Raw genomic sequence first — 21,859 nt, 5'->3', positions numbered from 1 at the left:
GGCAACACTGTCCTGGGACGGTGTGGGCGCAGTCTGTCTCCACAAGTGCAGTATTTTGTGTGTTTTATAGAAGTTGCAAGATACTTCAGTCTAAAACAGCCCTTGGAATGTATGGCCCCTGGTCATTTCCATGCATGGTGCAGAGGCTGCATTTATCCAGACAAAACTCTTTCCCACTCATGGTAGAGCACCTCTGCATCAACAACTGATGGTGGTGTAGTTATTTTTCCAATAAGGGAGCTATAATCAATACCATGAATATACTAAATGTTCTTTAGGACTGAGAGATGGGCTGGGGAGCACATTCAGTGGAGCCTCAGGACAAGGAGTGGAACTGCATTCAAAGATTTTGCGTGTGCCACAATAAAGTCCCTGCAGGGACTTTTTCAGGGAGGACCCATCCTCCTCCTCCCAGCCATGGTCCTTCACTTGTCCAGGGCTGGTAGAGCAACCAGAGGCTGCTGAGCATGTTCCCTGACCCCTGCTCTGCGTGCAGTGAAGATGTGTTCATTACTTCCACAGGATATTTATCATCCTCACACAGAAGCAGCCCCCACTGGGCTCTGTGCTTTTTTCTGCCTCTCAAAGCAGCAAAACCAACAGTAAATCAGGGTCAGCAGCGTCCATCGATGCTGTTCATTGAGGTGCAGTGGGGAGGTGGCCTGGGCTGGGTTTGGCTCACAGTCAGTTCACATGTTGTGCAAAATATGAGAAGGCACAGTCCCAGATCAGGCAGCAATTTGCCTCCTGGTGGACTTAAATCATGAGGTAGTAGACATTTTGCCCCCCTCTATCTCTTGTAAAATATCTGTTGCATGTCCCCTTCCGTGGGCAGCTGCTGTGTCCCACTGTGAGGCATTATTATCGTGGTTGTCTCCCTTTTATCCTTGTCCCAGGGGCTTAGGACAAAAGGAGAAGCCAGGCCAGGTGAAGACTTTGTTCCTCAACCAGACATGTCCATCTGATGTGGTGTCTTCTCAACCTTGTGTAAATTATTCCACTCAACTTCGGTTGCATGTGAAAACAAGAGAGGTGAGGATACAAAATGCAGAGAGAGCAGAGAGCCTGGACCATCCTCCACCTCTGCTCTGAACAGTCCTGTCAGTTCCAGGGGCAGAAAACAACAGCCAAAGCAAAAGAGGAATGAGCATGTGTTTGCAAATATTCCAAATAAAAAGTGTGCAGGACTGACCCTGTTTCCCTGTACATCTGCAGAGAGTGTGTTGGGTTCTCCTCCCTCTCTCATCTCTTAAATGAGCTGCATTCCTCCAGAGTGTTTTTTGTGCCTCCAACTCTCCTGAGTCTTGCAGCCTGTTTTCTTTTCAGAACTGAGGCCCAACCATGGACAATAGAGATTTGGGATTTTCCCTGCTATGATTAGTGGGCAGAGGCAGAGACGATTTTGTCTGTGCTGGGAGAGGCACGGCTGCTCTTTAATATTTCCCTCCTTTTCCAAAGCTGAGAGAAAGGCGATTTTTCTTCCCTTTAGATGTGAGCACAGGGCCCCGCTCCTGCTACTCCTGGAGAATTAAATAGATAAATGGGCGGCGCTGTTGTTCACGCTTCACTATGCACAAAGCAACTCGCATTCCAAATTGGGCTCGTGGCAGTTCAGCCACAACCTCTCACAAAAGCGTCATTAGACACGCAGGGCCGCTCGCAGGCGCAGAGGCTGCTCTGCAGCTGGAGGAGCTGCCGTGACGTGGGCTTTTATTTGGCTTCATAAAAATGCCATTTTTTAAAATTTCAAACTAAAAAAGTGTGCAGAAGGAAGGTGCAGTGTCTTTTTCTTCAAGGCTTGGGAAAACGCTGCTGTTTGAAGGCAGGGGGAAGAGAGGAGAGGAGAGGATGGGATTTGTGGTGTCCACACGCCCCCCATCTTTTGTGCCAGCTCTTTCTTCCAGGAGAATCCTTCATTTCCAGAGTATGGAGGGGACAAATAAGGGACCTGTGTCTGCAGAGCCTTCTCCTGCTGACTGCTTTGAAAATATTCCCTGGCCACTTACTAACTTAGTGGTGAAGGTCTCCTAAGCCAAGAGGAGATTGAAGATTTAATCCCTTCACTTGCCTTAGCACTGGTGTCTTGCAGGATAAGCATTTGGGAGGGAGTTGGGTGCTCAGTAAATCTCACAGATAATGAAGGTTGGTTCTGTTGGAGCCCTCAGACTGATTTGAGAGTGTTTCAGGTCTGGGTTTAATTGGCATGGTGGCCATGTTTTAAAATCATCCCTGACTTCTGGTGACCAAAGGGGAAATTCAATTTTATTAGTAAATAGGGAAATTCAGTATGCAATTCAGTAGCTGTCACCATCATCAAGATGGAGCCAATCTTGGAAGGGGCCAACTCACTTATGGCTTGTTCTCTTGCACTGGGCAAATCATTTGCCTCATGGATTTCACTTTCCTCAGTAGTTACAGAGCTAACAAAGCCTGTTCTCCTTGGCAGGAGCACCTGGAGGCCCAAGTACTGGAGGCACATCCCCATAAAACTCTTGTTCCTTGTACTGTGTTAACTTGGAGGCATTTTAACCACGTGTCTGTCTCCTTTGGGAAAGGTCTGAATGTAACAGGTTGGTGTCAGAAATGTGGAGAAGGGGTTTTCACGTGTGGGCTCCTCGTTGTGGACAGCGTGGCCTCCATGGTGGTGAGAATGCTGGGCCATCCCCAGCATCCTCCTGTGTCAGAACCAATCTGGTCTCTGTTTCCCCATAAGTAATTTAATCAAAGCACAATGTGATTGCAGAACTAGCTGGGCTTCCCAAGTGCTCTCCTAACACCATGCTTGGCACTGAACCTTTCAGGTCTTCCTCCTCTCCTTGTGTCTGCACAATGTTTGCATTCTAATGATTCTAAAGGCCTGGGATTTGCTTTGACATACCAAGTTAATGTTTTCTTTTTCTATATCAAATCTAGGTCAATCTCTGGCTTAACACTAATGCTGTACTGAGCAAAAAGGGATTGGCCATTAATGGTTTCAATTTAGTTTTTTATGGACTAGAGAAGATTTCACTCAATACCTATTTTCATTTTTATTCAGTTGGCCTTTCCACAGGGTCTGTTGGGATGGAGAGTGTTTGTGCTTTGATTAGAGGAGACCCCAGAATGAATCCTCTGTGAATATGGATGAACATAAGAGTTGCTGCTCACCTGTGCTGTGTCCATAGGACATGCCTTTGGGAACTACATCCCAATGAGGGTTAGGCAGTGGGTGATCCCAAACATGGGGTTCTCTGTAGGGAAGGGCCTCACCTGTGGTCCAACATCATCTTAGTTGAGGATCCTATAACATGAGGGAAGGAGAGATGAAGAGTAGCTCCTCTAGCTCACGTGTCAGGGTGCTGTAGACAGCTCAATCTGAATCTAGCCTTGGCCAGCATCTTTTGGGAGGAGGGTTTCCCATGCCTGCAGTGTGGGAGGGCTGCCAGCACTGTTCCCCATCTGCTCTGAGCCCTTGTTTTGTCTGTCCCTGCCCTCTGCCAGTCTGTGCACTGTGGCCAAATCCAGGTGAGATGGCAGCAGAAGCACTGAAACACCACGGCTTGGAGCATCCGTGTGGAGCAAAGAGTGTGCTTGTGGTTTATGTCGTTTTTATGGCTTGATGACACCTGGAGATGGCAGAGGGAAGTTTGATGGGAACAGGATGGCATTCACCCCCTGTGATGATGGTGAAAAGGGCCTGGGGCAGCACCAGTCACTCCGCTGGCAGGTGGATTCTGCCTTGCCTGGTGTTGGGGACTGTGGGCAGATGGATTAGAGAGCACCTCCCCTCTCAGGAGCTCGTGGGTGAATATTGTGATTGCATGTATTTATTTTTAAAATTATTATGGCCATTAGCATAGAAATGAGCTGCAGCTCCCTGGCTGCTGGCCAACCCCTCCCGGGCTGGCAGCGCTGCTCAGGGGCGGCTGCCACAACATTGCCTGGCTGGTAACGGGGTCCTGGGGAGAGACAAGTGACAAACAGGAGCAAGCACTCTGCTCCATGAGTTTGTTCCAGTCAGTTGGGACATGTATAAAAACCTCACATGGGTCAGCAGGGATGCAGCCCCCCCAAGCAGTGCCCTGTAAGGCAATTGAGCTCCCCTCGCTCTCCTCTCCTTCCATGCAGTGATTTATTCCCAGGCTGAAAACACCAGGTGATCACTCACACTGAAGTTTTGTTACTGTTTTACAAGGGATGCGCCAAAAGTCTTTTGTCTCTGCAACAGTAAATAAACTCGTAAACCTGTTTTAAAAATAGGGTTTTGTAGCTCGGTGCATGAATTTTTAATGCATCTTCTGCAAACCAGCTGGTCTTGGCAAGGGTCACAGTGTTTCCTAGGCATTTAACATAAAACTGTGCTTCAAAGCCACATTATAGGGTCGTTGAAGAGTAATATTTTACTTAACATCCTCATAACTGAATTATTTATAACTTTCCATGTTTTATTCATGATAAATATTAATACTGGTGTCTTTAAGAGTAGAGGTTATTGCTGCAGTTTTACCTATAAGAGGTGATATTATTGAAATAAAGGAACAGCAATGAATTCTGTAGCCAGCAGAGCGAAGTCTGTGCCAGGGCTGTTCTCATTCACACCTCCCTCTTCTTATCAACCCAGTCAGCCACCGAAAAACCTCAGGGCTGAGCATCTGTACATTTGAAAAGAATTTTCCTGGAGGCTTCTGAATCCCTGCTTGCTTTTTTATTTTCTTTTTTAAGGAGCTTTGTGTCATTCTCATTAATTCTTGGATTCATTTCGTGGTAAGGGTCCATAAGCTTTGACTGCAAGATGCTCACCCTGGCCTGGCTCTCCCTGCAGGCTCCCTTGAGCTGTCCTGCCACAGGCACCCCTGGATCCCCCATTTTCTGAAGCATTCCTTGCTACCTTGGAAGAGGCATCACCTGGTGTGGGAGACTCCCCAGCAGCCTTTGGACTCCTTCCCACACATGGCTGAGTGCTCTGGGCCATGATCAGTCTCATTTCAAGGCTAAATTTATGTGAATTGGGTAAATTGCCATTGCACCACTGGGCTCCATCCTTTACCAGAGAGGATAATTGCATTAGCTTTCATCTTGGGAAAGGGAAATACAATTTTCTGTGCTCTTTTGCCTTGTGCTGGTGTGTTCCCATCTGGCCGGAGCATCGGGCAGCCACCCCCTGATCCTGATCCCGCTCCCATGGGTGCATCCTGAGTGGGGTTGGCTGCCCATCCCACCCCTCATGGCTACAAAACCATCCAACCTATGGCCGTGCAGGGCTTCGCTCCGTGTTCCTCCATCAGCTTAACAAATCTGCCGTCAGCGGGTTGAGAGCGGCGGTTGCGGGAGCAGCGCAGGTTAATGCAACACATATTTAATGTATGATTGCTAATGGCCATCTCCCATCTGCCTGAGCCCAACTGCAGTTTGCAGATGAATGATTAAGCTGCCCTGACACACAGGCAGCTTGTACCTTAGCACAGCTACAGTCATTACACTTGATGCATGTAAAAGGGGACGAGGCTTTCTTGCTGGGGAGAGCGGTGGTGTCGCACTGGGGCGGTGGAGCAGGGGCTCTCTTGGAGTTTGTTTACTAGGATAATGTGAGAGATCTTCCTAGGGATGCAGCACTTTAAATGAATCATGAGCTGAATAACCACTGGGATGTTTATTAGCTTTGAATATGTTTATTGCGGAGTCAACAGGCAGCACCTTCCAATTAATTAATAGTAATAATTACACTATTATTTATGTAGCTCTAACAGTGTGCCAGAGTCTTTCCACACGATGGTTAGAGCTGTGGCTATGCTGGAACAGGCTGGTCTGTATTCCCCCTGCGTGGTGGGGTTTGTCATTTGCTGTTGGGTAGTCCCAACTCCAAAAGCCTCGCTTTGCTGAGTTGCTGAGCTCTTGGCAGCTGCTCCTTCTGCCAGCTGAACGCTGTTGCTCCACAGTGTGGGGATGTGGCTGTTCCTTCTGCTGGAAGGCAGAGCGTGCAATGAGCAGGAGCACCTGCAAGCAGGGATGGAAATCAAGAGCTGTAGGTTTTACCAGGGTATTGGGGAGCTCTTCTGGTCAAGACATTTAAACAAAATGAGTTCAGGAGTCAAGCTGTGCACATCAGAAGGATGTTTACCACAGATAAGACATTGGCAGCAAGAGAAAGAATCAGCATCTCTTTTCTGGTGTGGACTAGGATCCCAAACCTGCTCAAGCAGAGAAAGACCTCTGATAAGTGTCAGTGCAGTGTCTGTGTATCTTGCTGCTCCCACAGACTGTATGGGTCATGGAGCATGGTCTCCTGCTCTGGTTGTGTCAATCAGTTCAATGTGCAGAGGCAGGCAGATATCAAGAACTTGCCACTAGTCTTGTTTGTCCATGCAGAAGGTCAGGCTGCAAACCAGCTTCTGCTCTTGCATTGCAATCCCATTTGCTAGCTCTGGGAAATGAGGCTGTTTCTAGGTCATGTGAAGCTGTTGACACCTTCCAGTTGTGAGTCTCTCTTCACATGTGGGTAATTTTGTCTCTGTTTTTGTCTCCCAGCAATGTCCGACTTCCACATCCACCCTCAGAGCGCAGTGGTGGAGGAAGGTGGTGTGGCAAGATTCCAGTGCCAGATCCATGGCTTACCAGAGCCGGTCATCCTGTGGCATAAGAACAGCATGCCAGTCAACACAGACAACGAGAGGTAGGACATGTCCAGCCATGTGCTCCTGTTGCTTTCACAGTTGTACTCGGACACAGCTAAGCTGGGCTGAGGGTCTTGGCCAGTGTTTCTGCCGTGGAAGGAACTGTTTCCATTAATGTTGTGGCTTATCTGGGGTTCTTCTGGCCAAACACCACACAGAGGTACTGGCATCTCCCAGGAGAGGTAGATAAAGCCCATAAGCTGATTTTGAAGGGCTTGCACTGACCCTCCTTGATCAATCCTTCTCCTGGTTTCTTTTCCAGCATGAAGAACCTGCCCAACAATCCCCAGAGAGCGGGTAGCTTTGGCATCCATCATCCTTCTGTGGCTGAACTTTGTGTAACTCTTCCTGAGCCAGATCCATGACTTAGGATCTTGTCTGTGTGTCCTGCAAGTGCTGAATTACACCATGGTCACTAAACTTTCCTTCCCGGGTGGTCTCCCTTGTGTGTGGCAACCGGGAGTATCAGGAAGAGGGGTGGGAAACTTTGGGGAGCCAAAAAGCACTTCATTCAAAATAAGAATGCAAGGGAGCGATGCTCACTCCTTGTAATCTTAATTTTTTTTAATAGCTCACTATTATTGCTCGTAATCTTATTGTAGATGACTTTCTATAAGAAAGTGGGATGCAGAGAGCATCCCACTGCACCCTGGGCTGCCATTTCCCAAGCAGTTCTCCTGAAGAGAAACTCCAGCTGCCTCCCTTCCCAGCCTAGACCAGGAGCGGCACGTCGCCGCTTCCTGTGTTTGACAGGCTGCTCCCTTCACATCGGAAACGTCCCTCATCATGGTTTGCTCCTTGGAATGGTGTGGGACAGGTGGCAGGAAACGCGTGCCTGGTGCCGGCAGCTCGGGCAGCTCTGGCAGTCCCAGCTGGAGCCGCACACCCGAAGGCAGGAGACAGTCGGTCACAGCACACCTCCATCGCCAGCCAACGCCTGTGCCTTGGGAATGGGAAACACCAGGAAGCTGTAAATACTTTCCTAAAACCCCCTATTCTCAAAAATGCCAGTTCTGAGGCAGAACGTGGTTGGGTTCTTTGGAGGCAGGAGAAAACACGAGGGCTGGAACAATGCCTGACCTTTTCAACGTGGTGGTGAACTTACAGTAGAAGGACCCAAGAGGCCCAAATCTGCCTTGGAAAACTGCAACTGTCAGGTTTTGTTTTTCCTTGCGTTTTTCATCTGAGTTTTTTTTAGCCCAGCATAGGGTTGATTTGTTAAGCTTGATCTCCTCTGAAAGATTCTTGCTCACACAGGTGCTGAGCTGAGGATGTGTTGGAGAGCAGGGTGACTGATCCAAGGTGGCATCAGCAGAAGTAAGGGGCAGAAAACGGGGTTTGATGCCTTGTGGCATCCCAACGAGATGTCGCAGGACAGATGGAAGTTCCCCTGAAGTCCTTCATGCATCATTGATGCTTTCCACTTGATCCCAGGGACACAGGTGTGGAGATGGTCAGAGATGTGGCAGGGATTTAAATGTGACCAGGGCTTCTTTTCTCCAAGGCTGGAGAACTCCAAGACTGAGGAGCTCCAAGACCAAGAATACAAGACATTTCTCCAACCCAGAGAGCTCCAAGCTGAGCTCAACCCCTGCTGCTTCTCCTCCAGGACAGGCACCTTTCCCAAGCCCTGGGGCACACAGGCTAGGAGCAGTTCTGCTACATGTGTGTCGTGATTTTGAACAGATTTGGCTTTTGTAGGAGTGAAGTTACTGGGGAAGGCTTTTGTTGCCAGCTCAGTAGATTAATCTCTGACACCAGAGCCTGGGTGATGAGAGTTGCTTCTCTAACTGAATTGGATTTCTGCATTAATCACGCCTGGTGCATTTCTGCGTATAAAGTGTATATAAATTTGTATGCCGAGTCTTGCACTTGGAGGCTTTGAAGGCAGAATAATAGCTTTGGAATTGAATCTTCTAATGCTGTGGGCAGATTGTTAACAAAAACGAAGGCTTCTTGTGGTATAATTCATCCAAAACAATGGGCATTTTGAAGTCCCAGAGAGATTGCAATCAAGTTGGGGCCGTGTAAAACTGATTGCCGTGACAGCGCCTCGGAGCCCGCGCGTTCGGAGCCCGGCACGGGGAGCAGGCTATAGGCACTTAACCATATGCTGATATGGAAAAGATATTCTTCATCTTCCAGACGGAAATGGATTATTAACTCATCAGAGTGTAATGACTTGCTACCAGCCAATTTAAATACGTGGTTGCCAAGCAACCTGTAATGTATGTGTACATACATGTGTGTATGTATGCGTGATTTAAATGTACCTGGGTTTTAAAGATGTAAAATATTTATTGATGTTTACATTTGCCCACTCAATATTTATTTTAAACGTGCCTTTTCATGCACTTGAGGTTTTAAGGTTGGGTGGATTTGAGAGCTGGACCTGGAGCACAGACTGCCCCTGATGCTTGTCCATGGCCACTGTGCTGCAGCTCATGAGGGATAATTCCTGTGTCATGGTAACTCTGTGTCCACTCTGTTCACCTGAAAATGCACTGCCAAAGCTTTTCCACAGGTTAAATATGAAGCATCTACTGTGTAGCCTTCCAGCAAAAGTTATCACTTCTCAAGGATGCAACAGGAGATAAAGAAAGGGAACATCCCTCTGTGTTACAGAAAACCAGATGCTCATGTAACCATAAAAACAAACATCTGACACAGTGATAGGTGTGGGCTCAGCCTGGGGTTGCTGCAGCCGTTGGTGTACTGACTCCTGGGATGTGGGGAGCCAGCCTGCCTCACCTGCAGGGGTGTGTAGCTGCTGTCACATCCTGCCCTGCTCTGCAAGCTTTGGTTTCTGCTTTTCTCTTCCCACAGGTACACGCTGCTTCCCAAGGGGGTTCTCCAGATCACGGGGCTGAGGGCAGAAGACAGTGGGATATTTCACTGTGTTGCCACCAACATTGCCAATGTGAAGTTCAGCAGGGAGGCCCGACTCACCGTGTCAGGTTAGTGCCAGCTGTGCTGTCCTGGCTGTCTTCCTGTCTTCTTCCCACTGCTGTCTGGACCAGGACACAGTTTAGCAGAGCTTCAGGCTAACAGCACTGAGAGGCATTCATTCCTCTGCCCAGCCATAACACCTTCTGTGTTCTGGGTTGTTATTAGTTCCTGCCAGATCAGTCCGTTTGATAGCAGATAAATCTGTCTCTTTTGCCTGTAAATTAGTGCCAGTTTCTGGATAGAGGGAGGACAGTAAGAAAACTGAGTTACAGCAGCTTTACATTAAACAAATTCTTTTGGAAATATGGGAGATTCATCATTTCCTTATGAGACCTGCCCACTCTGGAAGTGATTGCAGCACACTGGGCGATCACTTCTTTATCTAATGAGGGAATTGTAGGCTGTTAGCATTGCATGGACTGAAGCAGGCTGTCCTTCCTCTGGAAGATGAGAAGGAGAAGCCCTAAGCAGTCCAGGCTGAGTTTTGACTTGGTTCTTTGCCCACTTTTGAAGTCAGTGACTGAAATAGGTTGTCACCTCTGAAAGCTCCAGCGGAAGAAACTCCGGTGCCTTATGGTCTCCTCCCCTAAAAAAATCAAAATCACATACTTGCTGTTTGGCTTCATGGTGCCCAAGGTGGGGTGTGATGATCCAGCAGCCAGGAGTGAACAACACCTTTGTGCCCTGTTAGAAACACCTTTCATATGCTTGATGCCCTTGTATGAAAACAGGGCTGCTTCCTTCTCCTGGACATCAGGGCATTTGTGGGTCACCTTCAGGGGAGATAGAAGTGCCAAATAAGTAGTCACTGCAAATTGTGGCTGTGTCCTGCTGGCAGGGGGGCCTCTGAGATACAGGAATCCAAGTCAGAACCCCCATAAGATGCTGGGTACCCACTGTGCTCCCTGTGACAACAGTGGTGATGCATCCTTGGCTCTCCAGTGGGAGACATTCCAGATCTCCTGTGGAAATGGAGATTACATCTTTGAAGATAAGAGACAAGGGAAGTCTGCACAGGGCTTGTTGTGTGTGTGTTTCTCTTTGAGCTTTTTTTGTATGCAGTAAAAGGTCTTTCCCTCGAGCTATGGTCCTGCTGTCCATCAGACACACAGAATTGCTGGCACCCAATAGCTGGAGGCTGGCCAGGGTACAGTCACATCTCACAGCTTCCCATCACCCTCCCAAACACTGCCTGTTCAGTGCTTGTGGAGCAGAGACTTAACACCTGTACAGAGTGTCAGATCAGCCTCTGCTGATGGTAAAAAAAGCAGCATGTGTGAAATGGGGAGCAGCCAAGGGAAGAGTGATGCTGTGTACATCAACTCTGACGGGGAAAGAAAGCAGGTTAACTGGTTCTGAGAGACCTGTGAGCTTTTGGTGCCTGTTACTTATCTGTTTTCTTGATCTATTCGAACAGCAGCCACGTGGAGGGAAAAAAAGAGCAGTATAATATCAACGTGGTGAAGTTCTTTGCATCAGTTTACCGGCCTGAGTTATTACTTCTCGCAGGGCAGAAAGTGCTGGTTGTTCTCGTCTGACCATCCCTCATTTCAGATGGATATTTTCCAGGTTTCCTGTCTGTGAAACATTTGTGTTTTTTTCTCTTCCTTAAAGCATTTGGATGATGAATACAGGCACCATGTGTAAGTGTCTGTTGAAGGGTTTGGACCATGCTCCAGTGCCTGCACATCAGCAGAGCTGCTGTTATGGGACATTTGCATGGAAAACCACTTGCACTGGGATAAACCTCCATGGAAAAGGTTTGTGCTCTGTGGTGTTTGCCAAGAGCACAGAAGTATCTGTTAGGACAGCAGGTAATGTGTTAGCATGTGAACCCCAGGCTTTGGCACAGCAGCAGAGGCTGTGGTGAACCGCAGAGCTGGCACAGGGACGCCACTTCACTGGTGTGGGTGTTGTGTCAATAAATACTGAGCTAACGTAGGGTCTGCTCTGCACACGGAGTTTGGCCTGGTGGGCTGAGCAGGATTCCTGCAGATCTTTGTATCACGACTCTCCTGTGCTGAGGAGTGAAGGGAATGTTCTCTCTGCACTTCATTGTGGCAGGAGGGCTCCCTCTTTCCCTGACAGGACAGCAACTTCAGCCTGTCTTCATCCAGAGAGAAGCACCGGGCCTGCCTCCCTGGAGTTTCCAAACTGAGCCCTGGCTGGGCGGGGGAGGAGGGAGAGGATGAAGATGGGCTCTGGAAGCCTGTGTGCCCTTCAGGGCACTGCCACAGCCCGGCTAGAGAGGAAGAGGAGGGCGGCTGCCTGTGTGGGTGAGGGAGCCAGCCCGCAGTACTTCCCTTCCTCTCCCTGGCAGCGGCTGCCGGCAGCAAGCGGCACGGGGATGTTCCAGTCCTGCTGATTGATTATTTTCAAGTGCCTGCTTAGTGGAGCTGCTCCCGAGGGGCTGCCTGCTCTCTGCACTGACACCTTCCCAGTGTGAGCTGCATCTCTCTCTGCTGCTGTCCTTTTGATCAAGATCTGGCAGGCAACACTCCCGTTCCCTGCTGGAGTGCCTGTCACTGCTGGCGGTGCCGGGGACCTCCCCATCCTCACCTCGACTGCTGCTGGTGGTGTCCCTGGGGACCACAGGCATCATTAGAGCCTTTTCCCCTTTCAAAACAAATCCCCCTGTGCTGCCCTGAACCCTGTTGTGCTCCAGCAGTGCTCCCCTGCCATGAGTCCCTTGTTTTGTTACTCCTTCCTCCCCAACCCTGCATCAAGGGGCTGTTAAGGCTGTAGAAGGAAACCTCCTCCTTGATGGTGGGGCATAGTCAACCCCTTTGAGAGGTGCTGGTGTCTGACTGCTCCATCCCTGCTGGGTCACTGTCCCACTATCATGGGCATTGGGCTCCACAGCAAAGCTGTGGGATCGTTCCGTGGCCTGTGCAGGAGAAGGTGAGCAGCAGTGCCACTTCCAGAGCTGGGCAGGGTTTGCCCAAACTCAGGGAGCTGAGCCTACACCCCAAAACCTGAATGTCTGTTTAGGACTCAAGAGTATAAATCAAGAGTGGGATTTTTTATTATTTTATTGCCAAAATAGCTTGTTTTATAAATTCTCTTTTGATCTCAGCCTCCCTTTGCTGATATTCTTGGGTGACCTTGGACAATTCATTTCATTTCTCTGTGTTTTGAAATATTGAGATCTCTGTATAATACGCTGATAATACTGTATTATTCTAAGCGTGAACATTTAGTATTGTGATTTAGAACAATAAATCTACATGGGTTTTAAAGGCACTCCGAGGCACTGAGGGGAAGGTATTGTTTTTCAGATCTCTTGGGGTTAACCAGCCGGTCATATGAATTTATTGTGCATTCTGGTTCTCATCAAAAAATCTGCATTTTATGGCTTGCAGTGAAATGCATTTAGTGAGAAACTCAGCTCTTAACTCACACTGACATGGTGATTTTTCTTGGATTTTGCCCATTTACACACGAGCTCGGAGTTGGTTTATCGCTCCCCGTTTAGCCCCCATAGGAACAATTAACAAACGAGGTGCTCTGATCCGTGCTTGCCCTTGGACCGCTGCAAAATCCCCCTGCTATGCCCTGACTGCAGCCCCTGAGCTGCTGAGAAGGGGTAACCCTCAAAAGTGCAGGAAGAAAAGAAGGGTTTTCTTGGAGAAAAGCCTTTCCAGGTAGTTTTGGGTGACTCTCTTCTCTTTAACAAGGTTTTTGGACATTGGAAGGTCCATGCAGAGCAGTCGGTCCCCACGGCAAAGCCCAGCCAGGGGCTGTGCCCCCCAGCCCTCCCTGTGCCCTCTCCTGCTCGGGGCACACAGCCAGCACGAGGGTTTCTCTCTGCAGGTGTACAGAGCTTCTTTGCCAGCAGCAGCTGTCAGATTGATGGAATTCCTTAAGCACTCCTTGACCTCAGCATTGCTGGGGTATAACCCAACTCTCACTGGAGATGGGGAGAAAGACTAATGCAGAGATTTTCAGTGTTACTGTTTGCTGATGGAGAACTGAGCATATATCTCTTGGTTTTCCTCCTCATGTGCTTCCAGGAAATGGGAGTAAAGTCTGCAGGGACATTTTGCCCAGGGATAAGGCACTTTTTAGGGACTCAGAAAATGTGGGTTCCGCTGTGGTATTCCTGACACGGGGTGGTGTTTTTGTCTCATGCTCTTGTCCTGTCTAGGGAAAAGTTTTTTCTTTTGCTTGCCCTATGCCTGTTTGGTGCCCACAGTCCTTGTGCCAGGATTTTACTTAATTAGAGGTCTGTGCATCACCTTGTGTGATGGGTTTCATTCTTGGTTGCTGCCACTTGGTGCTACTGTAGTGCAAATAAACGATTAGTGATTGCATCATGAGCAGTGGATGTGTCACAATTAGAGCAATGGGATGCATCCTCTCCCTGCAGGAACATGGCAGGGAAGTGACAGCCCTGTGGGCTGCAGTCATCAGAGGAGTTTCCTCTCAGAAAGGTCCTCAGCAGCAGTCAGGGACTGGCACTCCATCACTCTGTGTGCCAGGGCAGGGCTTTTGGAGCAGACGACATCCAGCAGCAAGAGAGGCTGCTCACAGAGACAGATTTAGGCATTGTGGGCTGCATGGATTACTGTATGGTTTGAGATGCTGAAAGATAAAGCAATTCCTTAATTTATTTGTATTCCTGCTGCCCTGCAGCTTGTGCCCTCCCCATGTACCATGACTTTCCTGCCCATCTGCTCCCTGCAGTTCCCAGTGCAGTCCTTCTCTACACTGCAGATACCCCAGTGTTAGCAGGGCTGTTTGTGGCTGGTCAGTTCGCTCAGGGGTTTTCCTCAGGATTATCAATGAACACTTAGAACATGTTCAGTGTGACTGTTGTGCAAACATTGTGCTCCTTTTGTTTCAGGTACATCTCAGATTTATTGAGGATTACACCAGCCACATAATTTAGAGTCCTAGAGTGGTTTGGGTTGGAAGGGTCCTTAAAGATCATCCCATTCCACCCCCTGCCATGGGCAGGGACACCTCCCACCAGCCCAGGCTGCTCCAGCCTGGCCTTGGACACTCCCAGGGATGGGGCAGCCACAGCTTCTCTGGGCACCCTGTGCCAGGGCCTGCCCACCCTCCCAGGGAAGAATTTCTTACATATATCTAACTTAAATTTCCCCTCTTTCAGTTTGAACCTGTTACTCCTTGTCCTATCACTGCAGTTCCCCATGAAAGAGGATATGCCCTTAGAAGAGATGTATTTAGAGGATGTGTGAAGTCCTCAATGTTTCCTTTAAACAAGACATAATCAGATGCCTTTTAATGATGATTCTGTCCTTGCAGGCTCCCACTCCAGCGTGTACAAGGACCCCATGATCCTGGTGGGTCCGGAGAACCTCACTCTGACCGTGCACCAGACGGCTGTGCTGGAGTGCATCGCCACGGGCAACCCCCGGCCCATCGTGTCCTGGAGCCGCCTCGGTAAGCCCTGGGGGCCACTGGGAGTTCCTCCTGCTCCTCCTCCCCACAGCCATCATGTGGCAAATAGATGGATGCCACTGACTGTTTTATACAACAAGTGATTCACACTCTCCCTTCCCACTAAAGCTAATTGTAGGCTTGAAGTGCTTTTTATCCTGATGTCTACGCTGTTTTTCTCTTTGCCAAGATCCTGTTTTCAGCTGTAAGAGAAGTGGGGTTGGTTAAACCTGGAGATGTTTCATGAAAGGTGATAATTTTATCTTTTCTTAAGTGACAGCATCTTCTTCTGCTGCATCAAAAACATCACCACTGTTGGCCCAGAGAAGTGAAATCATACACAAACACATCGTTTACGTAAAAACAGACTTGAAAGAAACTTGCTGCCTGTTCTTGGAGTTTTAAAACAATTTTGAGGGGAAGTGAGTGTTTAAAGTAATGTGTGTGAAGCTCTGAAAAAACAAATGCTTGCTGCTGGGGTCTGTGATGTGTTTTTAAATCAGCATGGAAACCAGAGACTGTGTCTGATGGCATCACACAAGTGATGAAGAGCAAAGGGCTGTGTTTCTCCAAGGGTTATTTTAGTTTCTAACTTTGTGATAATAGCTTGGAAACTGTTTTGCTCAGAGCAGCATTTCCACTGCCCTACAGAAACCTGTGCTGAGCAAAGAGCTCATGGATTTTGTTTTATCTCCCAGAGCTTGTACCTCTGCCTGTGTGCACGGTATGGGGTTGGGTTCAGTCAGTGTTTCCCAAGCCCTTATGGTCCACAAGTGATGTTATTTTTGGGATGCTCATCTTCCCATGTTCCCAAGGTGTCTGTGAAGCACAAACAGGGGTAATCCTGTCTTGTGCTGCTGTGCTGGATCTGGGACCTCATCCCTGTGGCTCTCCAAGGGTCAGGGTGACTTCCCACTCCAGAACTGTCTGCCAGGGGACAGGGACATGAATCCAACATCAATCCCACAGTTTGTCCATGTTTGCCCTCCTGCTTGCATCCTCTGCTGGCTTGTAAAATCAGCCCGTCTCTGTCACTAGCTGGTTTTTTTGTCTCCAGAGCCATGACCATCAGATTGATGCTGTTTTAAAAATTTCCCAGGCATGCTGTATCACTGATTTGGTTCTCTTGGACACAAGGCAGCTCTGTGTTAGTGCTCAACTATAATAAACTACTTTATAATTGCCTTAATTATAAGTGCTTATTACCTTCTTCAAAACACTTGTCTCTATAGAGCAGTGCAGTAATGAAGATGTAATAGCACCGTGTGATGTTTGTCTGCGTGGCCTGAGCTCAGCATTGCCTTCCACCAAAAATAAATACCCACTCCACACAGCTCTGTGGCAGAATGAGAGCTACTGAATGGGAAACAGATCCTGTTATTTTCCCTCCCCTCCTGCAGGAATATTTCCTGTCCAGTGTATCCCAAAGTCTTGTTGTATGACACTGATCTCAACAGTGATGGGGTGTACAGGCTCTCTGATGACTTGGTGGGTTGGTCGTCGATTTGTAGCCATTTTGGCAGCACTTTCATGTCTCCATGTCTGTGTCATCATGAGGAGGGAGAGGGGTTTGTGCTGGACAGGGAGATCCTCAGAGTGTCTGTCATCTCTGGCTTCCTGCAGTTCCTCCTACAGAGCTGTTTAGCATTGATAACCAGTTAATTTCACAGAATCATTAGGGTTGGAAGGGACCTCTGGAACTCATCTAGTCCAAGCCCCTGCCAAGGCAGGAATTTACTCAGCTTAGGAAAAATACCACTTTTAATCCATTCCCAGAAACAAAAAAATCCATGGCCCCAAAGTCTTACAGAGATGCAGCTGATTTAGCAATAGATCTGACTTAATTTAAACAAAAAAAGTCAATTCTGTGTGAACACCTTTCTTGCCTGGTCAGAGCAAAGAAGACCTGTGGTGTTGCTGTTGTGCTTTGCACAGGACTCGTTGCTGTTTCGGAGTCCCCCTTTGCTCACAGTTTTGACATCATGGCATTTCTTCTGTCAAAAAGGAGCAAAAGAACAATTTTGCTTTCACAGCTTTCTGGTGCAGGGGAAAGCAAGCCATAAACACCATTTGCACTTTTTGCTTTGGCTTTGCTCAAACCTGGCTGGTTCTCAGTGAGAAAGGCAGCTACATTTTGCTTGAAGGGAATCATTCAAATTCTGAGCCAGTTTTCGAGTGTCACACAATCAATTTTGAATTTAATTTCCTTGGGAATATGTTGTAGCTGCCTGACCACAAACAGAATTCCTGTGTCTTGCCGTGCATGAAATGTCAACATTCATTAGAGAGCAGGCTCTGAGAGAGATGTAAAATCATTAAGGGTTTGTTCAGGGGAGATGGGGCTTTTCCTTTCAGAGCCACGCACTTCAGGCTGGACCTGTATGTGTGCACAAATGAATATCCTGGGCACTTACTGCAAAGCCTTTTGAATGGGCGACGATTTTAATGTATCCTTACCCTGTAAGTGACAGGCCACTGAGCTGGCCTCCATAAAAGGTACCAAGGCAGAATAATAAACTATTTAGAGAGATAGAGAAAAGTGAGGCGAGAAAGAAAGGACAGTGATTATCTGATAGCGTTATACAGAAGTTGTCAGAAAGGGCCTCACAATGGGAAGGAAATTACTAAAGAGGGAGCCATTCAAGAAGTAAACTATACAACAATTTTAGGAGCCAATTAATTGGTAACTTATTGGACACAGAAGCTTGCAATAGATGGCTGACTGGTTGACAGGAGCACCGTTCTTGTAAGTGTTTAGAAATAATAGAGTAAATTTCACCACTTCACATACTGAATAGTCAACTGTTGCAATGTACTCTAAATATGCTAATCCACAGTGCCCAGTGTCCGCAGGAGCAGGAGACCCATGTGTCTGAAAAGTGGAAGGCTACTATGGCACAATACAAAGAATTCACAAAAGACCTAAATGATCAACATTAGAAAGTTGTTACTTTCTTTCTACTTGCTGCTTACAAAAGAAAGGCGTTGGTGTTGTTGCATATTCATATCGCCTGGCACGTTTTAAGGGGTCTCGTAATTGGTGTTGCTGTGCCAATCACTGGGTTAGCAGGCGGAGAATGGACTCCAGAAAGCATCACACGCACCTTGGAAAAATAAATAAAGCGGCTCCCAAACCACAAGAGTCTTTCATCCAGACTCCAGCCCAACAGGGAGCCTAAAGGAGGCCTCCAGCAAGGCTGGAGAGGGACTTTTTGCTGGGGCATGCAGGGATAGGACAAGGGGAAATGGCTTTAAGCTGAAAAGGAGTAGATTTATATTAGATATTGGGAAGGAATCCTTCCCTGTGAGGGTGGGCAGGCCCTGGCACAGGTGCCCAGAGAAGCTGTTGCTGCCCCATCCCTGGAAGTGTCCAAGGCCAGGCTGGACAGGGCTTGGAGCCACCTGGGCTGGTGGGAGGTGTCCCTGCCCATGGCAGGGGGTTGGAATGAGATGAACTTTAAGGTCCCTTCCAACCCAGGCCGTTTTATGATTCTGTGAAGTCTGCAGGTTGTAGCCAGAGCATCTCCTGGGAGCATCTCTCTCATTTGGAGAACAGTCTCCTTTATTAGTCTGTTGCTCTTCACAACAGCTGAATGTCCCCCCTCTATCTTCTTCAACTGAGGATCAGCAGAGAGAATCTGTCCGACATGTCCACACAGACTGGCTTGTTCTCAGCCCTCAAATTTTCTGCTTTTGACTTCATAAAAAAGAAGTAGAAGGTCATGTTAAATGAGCAGTGGTTTCAAGCCTGCATGGGTCCTGAGAACTTTGGGAACTGAGCAAGTGTGAGCTTTTGCAGTCTTTCATGACTTGGTGATGGCAAGTGATACCAGGTGGGTTTGCAGGGTTTGGATTGCTCGATCCAAGCCACTCTTCAGGTCTCTGTGGAAAGAAAACAGGGTTAAAGTAAATAGCAACCTTTGCAAAGTAGGTGTGAGACGTAAGTCCCTCAGCACAGCAGTTCTGCAAAGTGCTGAGCTTTCAGGTTGCAAGGAATTTCTTGAATAAACACTCTGTATTATTTATATGTGTTGTCAGTGTTACTAAGTTGGGCTAGATATTAGCTGAAGACTTTGTAACTGACTGCAGGATGGCCCAGTAGAGTAAGGGGAGGATGGAGCAGGCCTGGACAGTGTTTCTGTAGAAGCCTTTTCTGTGCTCTTTGTAAGGGAGGAGTTGAGTGAGAGGTGTCTGGGGTGATCTGGCACAGTGATCTTTGCTGGCTTTTAGAGTTGGTCACACTCTGAGCCAAATGGCAGATCCCTGAGGTTTCTGAGCTTGGAGAGCTTTGTTCTTCAGGGAAATGACATGCTTGGTTGACAGGAGATGTTTCTTCAGACCACCACACCTCTAATGCATAGCTGGTGCTGGAGAGAGAACTGAGGACATTGATGCTGGCGTTGGGACTGTGGGGAGTACCTGCTGCAGGCTGGGTCTTTGCATGCTTAATTTATGGAGCACGTTATAAATAATACAGTAAAACTACTGACATTCAAGTCACATTTCTGTGGTATTTCTCAAGGCAATGATGTGATGAAGGATCCAGGTATGGCCATTTTGCATCTTTCACTGGTGTCATCCCTCCCTCAAGAGAGGGATTTTATTTTTACGCCTATTGTAAATACGGACTTCCAAAAGATCTAATTTAAAAGATGAAATCAAGTTCAATTTGAATTTAATTCAGAGCTCTCTACACTTCAGTTCAAATGCTGTTTGGAAGGCATGGTTCCCTGTTATTGCTCATTAAATCTGGGACAGGTCATGTTTTACTGTCCTTTTAATGACTGAGCCATTTACTGCAGCAGTGGCTTGGCCAGCTATGTGATCATTTAATCATTTAATGACATTGTTTTTCTCTCTCTAAAAGACCTGAGCATTTTTCTTTGCAATACAAATAATGAAGGGATCTGGCATTGCCTGCCTAATGAGGCAAGGAAGCATTTAAGTTTCAAAATTTCCTGAAAAACAGTATCTAAAGAGCATGGCATGAGATAGGTTTGAGAAGTGCCTCATAGCTCTCTGTCCATGCTTTGCTGGTGTTTCCTAAGGGGATGTTCCTAAGGGGATGTTAATCTGAAATGGGATTCCTCACTTCTGTAGTTGTATTGGGTTTGCTTGGCAAGGTTTTGGTAGTGTGGAGGCTGCAGGGGTGGCTTCTGTGAGAAGGTGCTGGAAGCTTCCCCCATATCCAGTTGAGCCAATGTCAGCTGGCTCCAAGATGGATCTGTCGCTGGCCAAGCTACCAGTGACAGGGGTAGGGCCTCTGGGATAATGGATTTAAGAAGGGGAAAGCCCCGCAAAACTGCATTTGCAGCTAGAGAGAGGAGTGAGAATATATGATAGGAGCAGCCCTGCAGGCCCCAAGGCCAGTGAGGACGGAGGGGCAGGAGGTGCTGCTGGTGCTGGAGGAGATTCCCCTGCAGCCCGTGGTGCAGCCCATGGTGAGGCAGCTGTGCCCCTGCAGCCCGTGGATTTCCACAGGGGAGCAGAGATCCACCTGCAGCCCATGGAGGAGCCCACCCTGTGGCAGTGGATGCCCAAAAGAGGCTGTGACCCCCTGGGAAGCCACACTGGAGCAGGTGGAGGAGCCCACACTGGGGCAGGTGGATGCACAAAGGAGGCCCTGGAAGCCATAGTGGGGCAAGTGGATGCCCAAACGAGGCTGTGACCCCCTGGGAAGCCATACTGGGGCAGGTGGATGCACAAAGGAGGCTGTGACCCCCTGGAAGCCACACTGGAGCAGACTCTGGCAGGACCTGTGGAGAGAGGTGCCCACACTGGTCCAGGCTTGTGAGATGATGGACCTGTGCTGCCCTCACTGATGGTGCCAGGGACTCACTCCCTGTCCCATCATGTGCCTTTCCATGAGGACCCAAGCACTGGCTGGGCAGCAGGTTGCAAAGTGGCATTTCATTGTTGATGGTTGGTTTGTCCCTCCCCTTGAGCGCTGCTTTGCCTTCTCGTTTTCCAATCTATTCCAGAACCTGTTGGCTATGAATGGCCCAAATCCTCATAATATTCTTAATTATGCAAAGCATGATATTATATCTAAAGCATGTGGGTGCAGGGTTACTTAACTAGCCCTGCATGCTGTCTGGGTTGGAGTGTGAAGCTCATGGCAAGATTATGGCACATTCCAATAGAGCTTCCAGGAGGAATTCTTTTGAGCAACTTTTTCTTCTACTAACCACAACTTTAAAGCACAAGACACAGAATTTGCTGCTGTAGCAGAGCACAGGAATATGGAGGGCTCTGGGTATGGTCAAGTGGGGACATCACCAGGGCTGGTTCTTGCTTCTCCCATTTCTGTAGGTTCTTTAAACTTCTCAGTGAGCAAACCTGAGAGAAGAACTGAATTCCCACTTCCCATCTGATCAAACTGTGCTCCCTTAAACTGCTCCTCCAGTAAGATTCCTCCCCTGCCTTGCCCCTCTGCTTAGGCATCCTGACATGTGCTAGGCCTGATTTAGAGCTGCCTTTGTCAGACAGTGTCTTAAAACACAAATCAATGGAACAATAAAAAGCAATAGCCTGATACTAATGAAACACATTGTAATTAGAGCTGGCTGGGAATTTTCCAGAGAGAACAGGCTTTGATGGAAAAAAGTGAATTCCCTGATACCAAACTATTTCACATGCCTCAGATCAGGCATTCAGGATGGAGGCAGCCCTTTCCACTTTCCCTTCCTAGCCAGAGCATCTGAGATCTAACCACCAGCTCATGGTCTGGTTCTGTGGCCCCGAGCTGTTGTGTGTTCAAGGGGTAAGGAATCAAAAATCCAGTGTTCATGTATTTTTCAAAACCACAAAAATCTGTCAAGGGTTAGCAGGCAAAAAAGTGTAACTTCTGATTG

The 21,859-nt window shown here is 48.1% G+C and overlaps 1 protein-coding gene across 1 annotated transcript in view; it reads left to right on the top strand.

Annotated features, from left to right (window-relative positions):
* The window catches only part of IGDCC3 (immunoglobulin superfamily DCC subclass member 3), a 97,599-nt gene that overhangs the window by 50,606 nt on the left and 25,134 nt on the right, over positions 1-21,859 (top strand). The window contains exons 3-5 of the mRNA XM_071568409.1: positions 6,505-6,649; positions 9,477-9,607; positions 14,871-15,008. Coding sequence (XP_071424510.1) covers positions 6,505-6,649; positions 9,477-9,607; positions 14,871-15,008 — 414 coding nt within the window. The remainder of the gene's footprint in view (positions 1-6,504; positions 6,650-9,476; positions 9,608-14,870; positions 15,009-21,859) is intronic.

This window comes from Pithys albifrons, chromosome 13 (genome assembly GCF_047495875.1).
Source record: "Pithys albifrons albifrons isolate INPA30051 chromosome 13, PitAlb_v1, whole genome shotgun sequence".
Lineage (NCBI taxonomy): Eukaryota > Metazoa > Chordata > Aves > Passeriformes > Thamnophilidae > Pithys > Pithys albifrons.
Note: the sequence above shows the minus strand (reverse complement) of the source record. Positions and strands in the feature narration are given on the sequence as shown.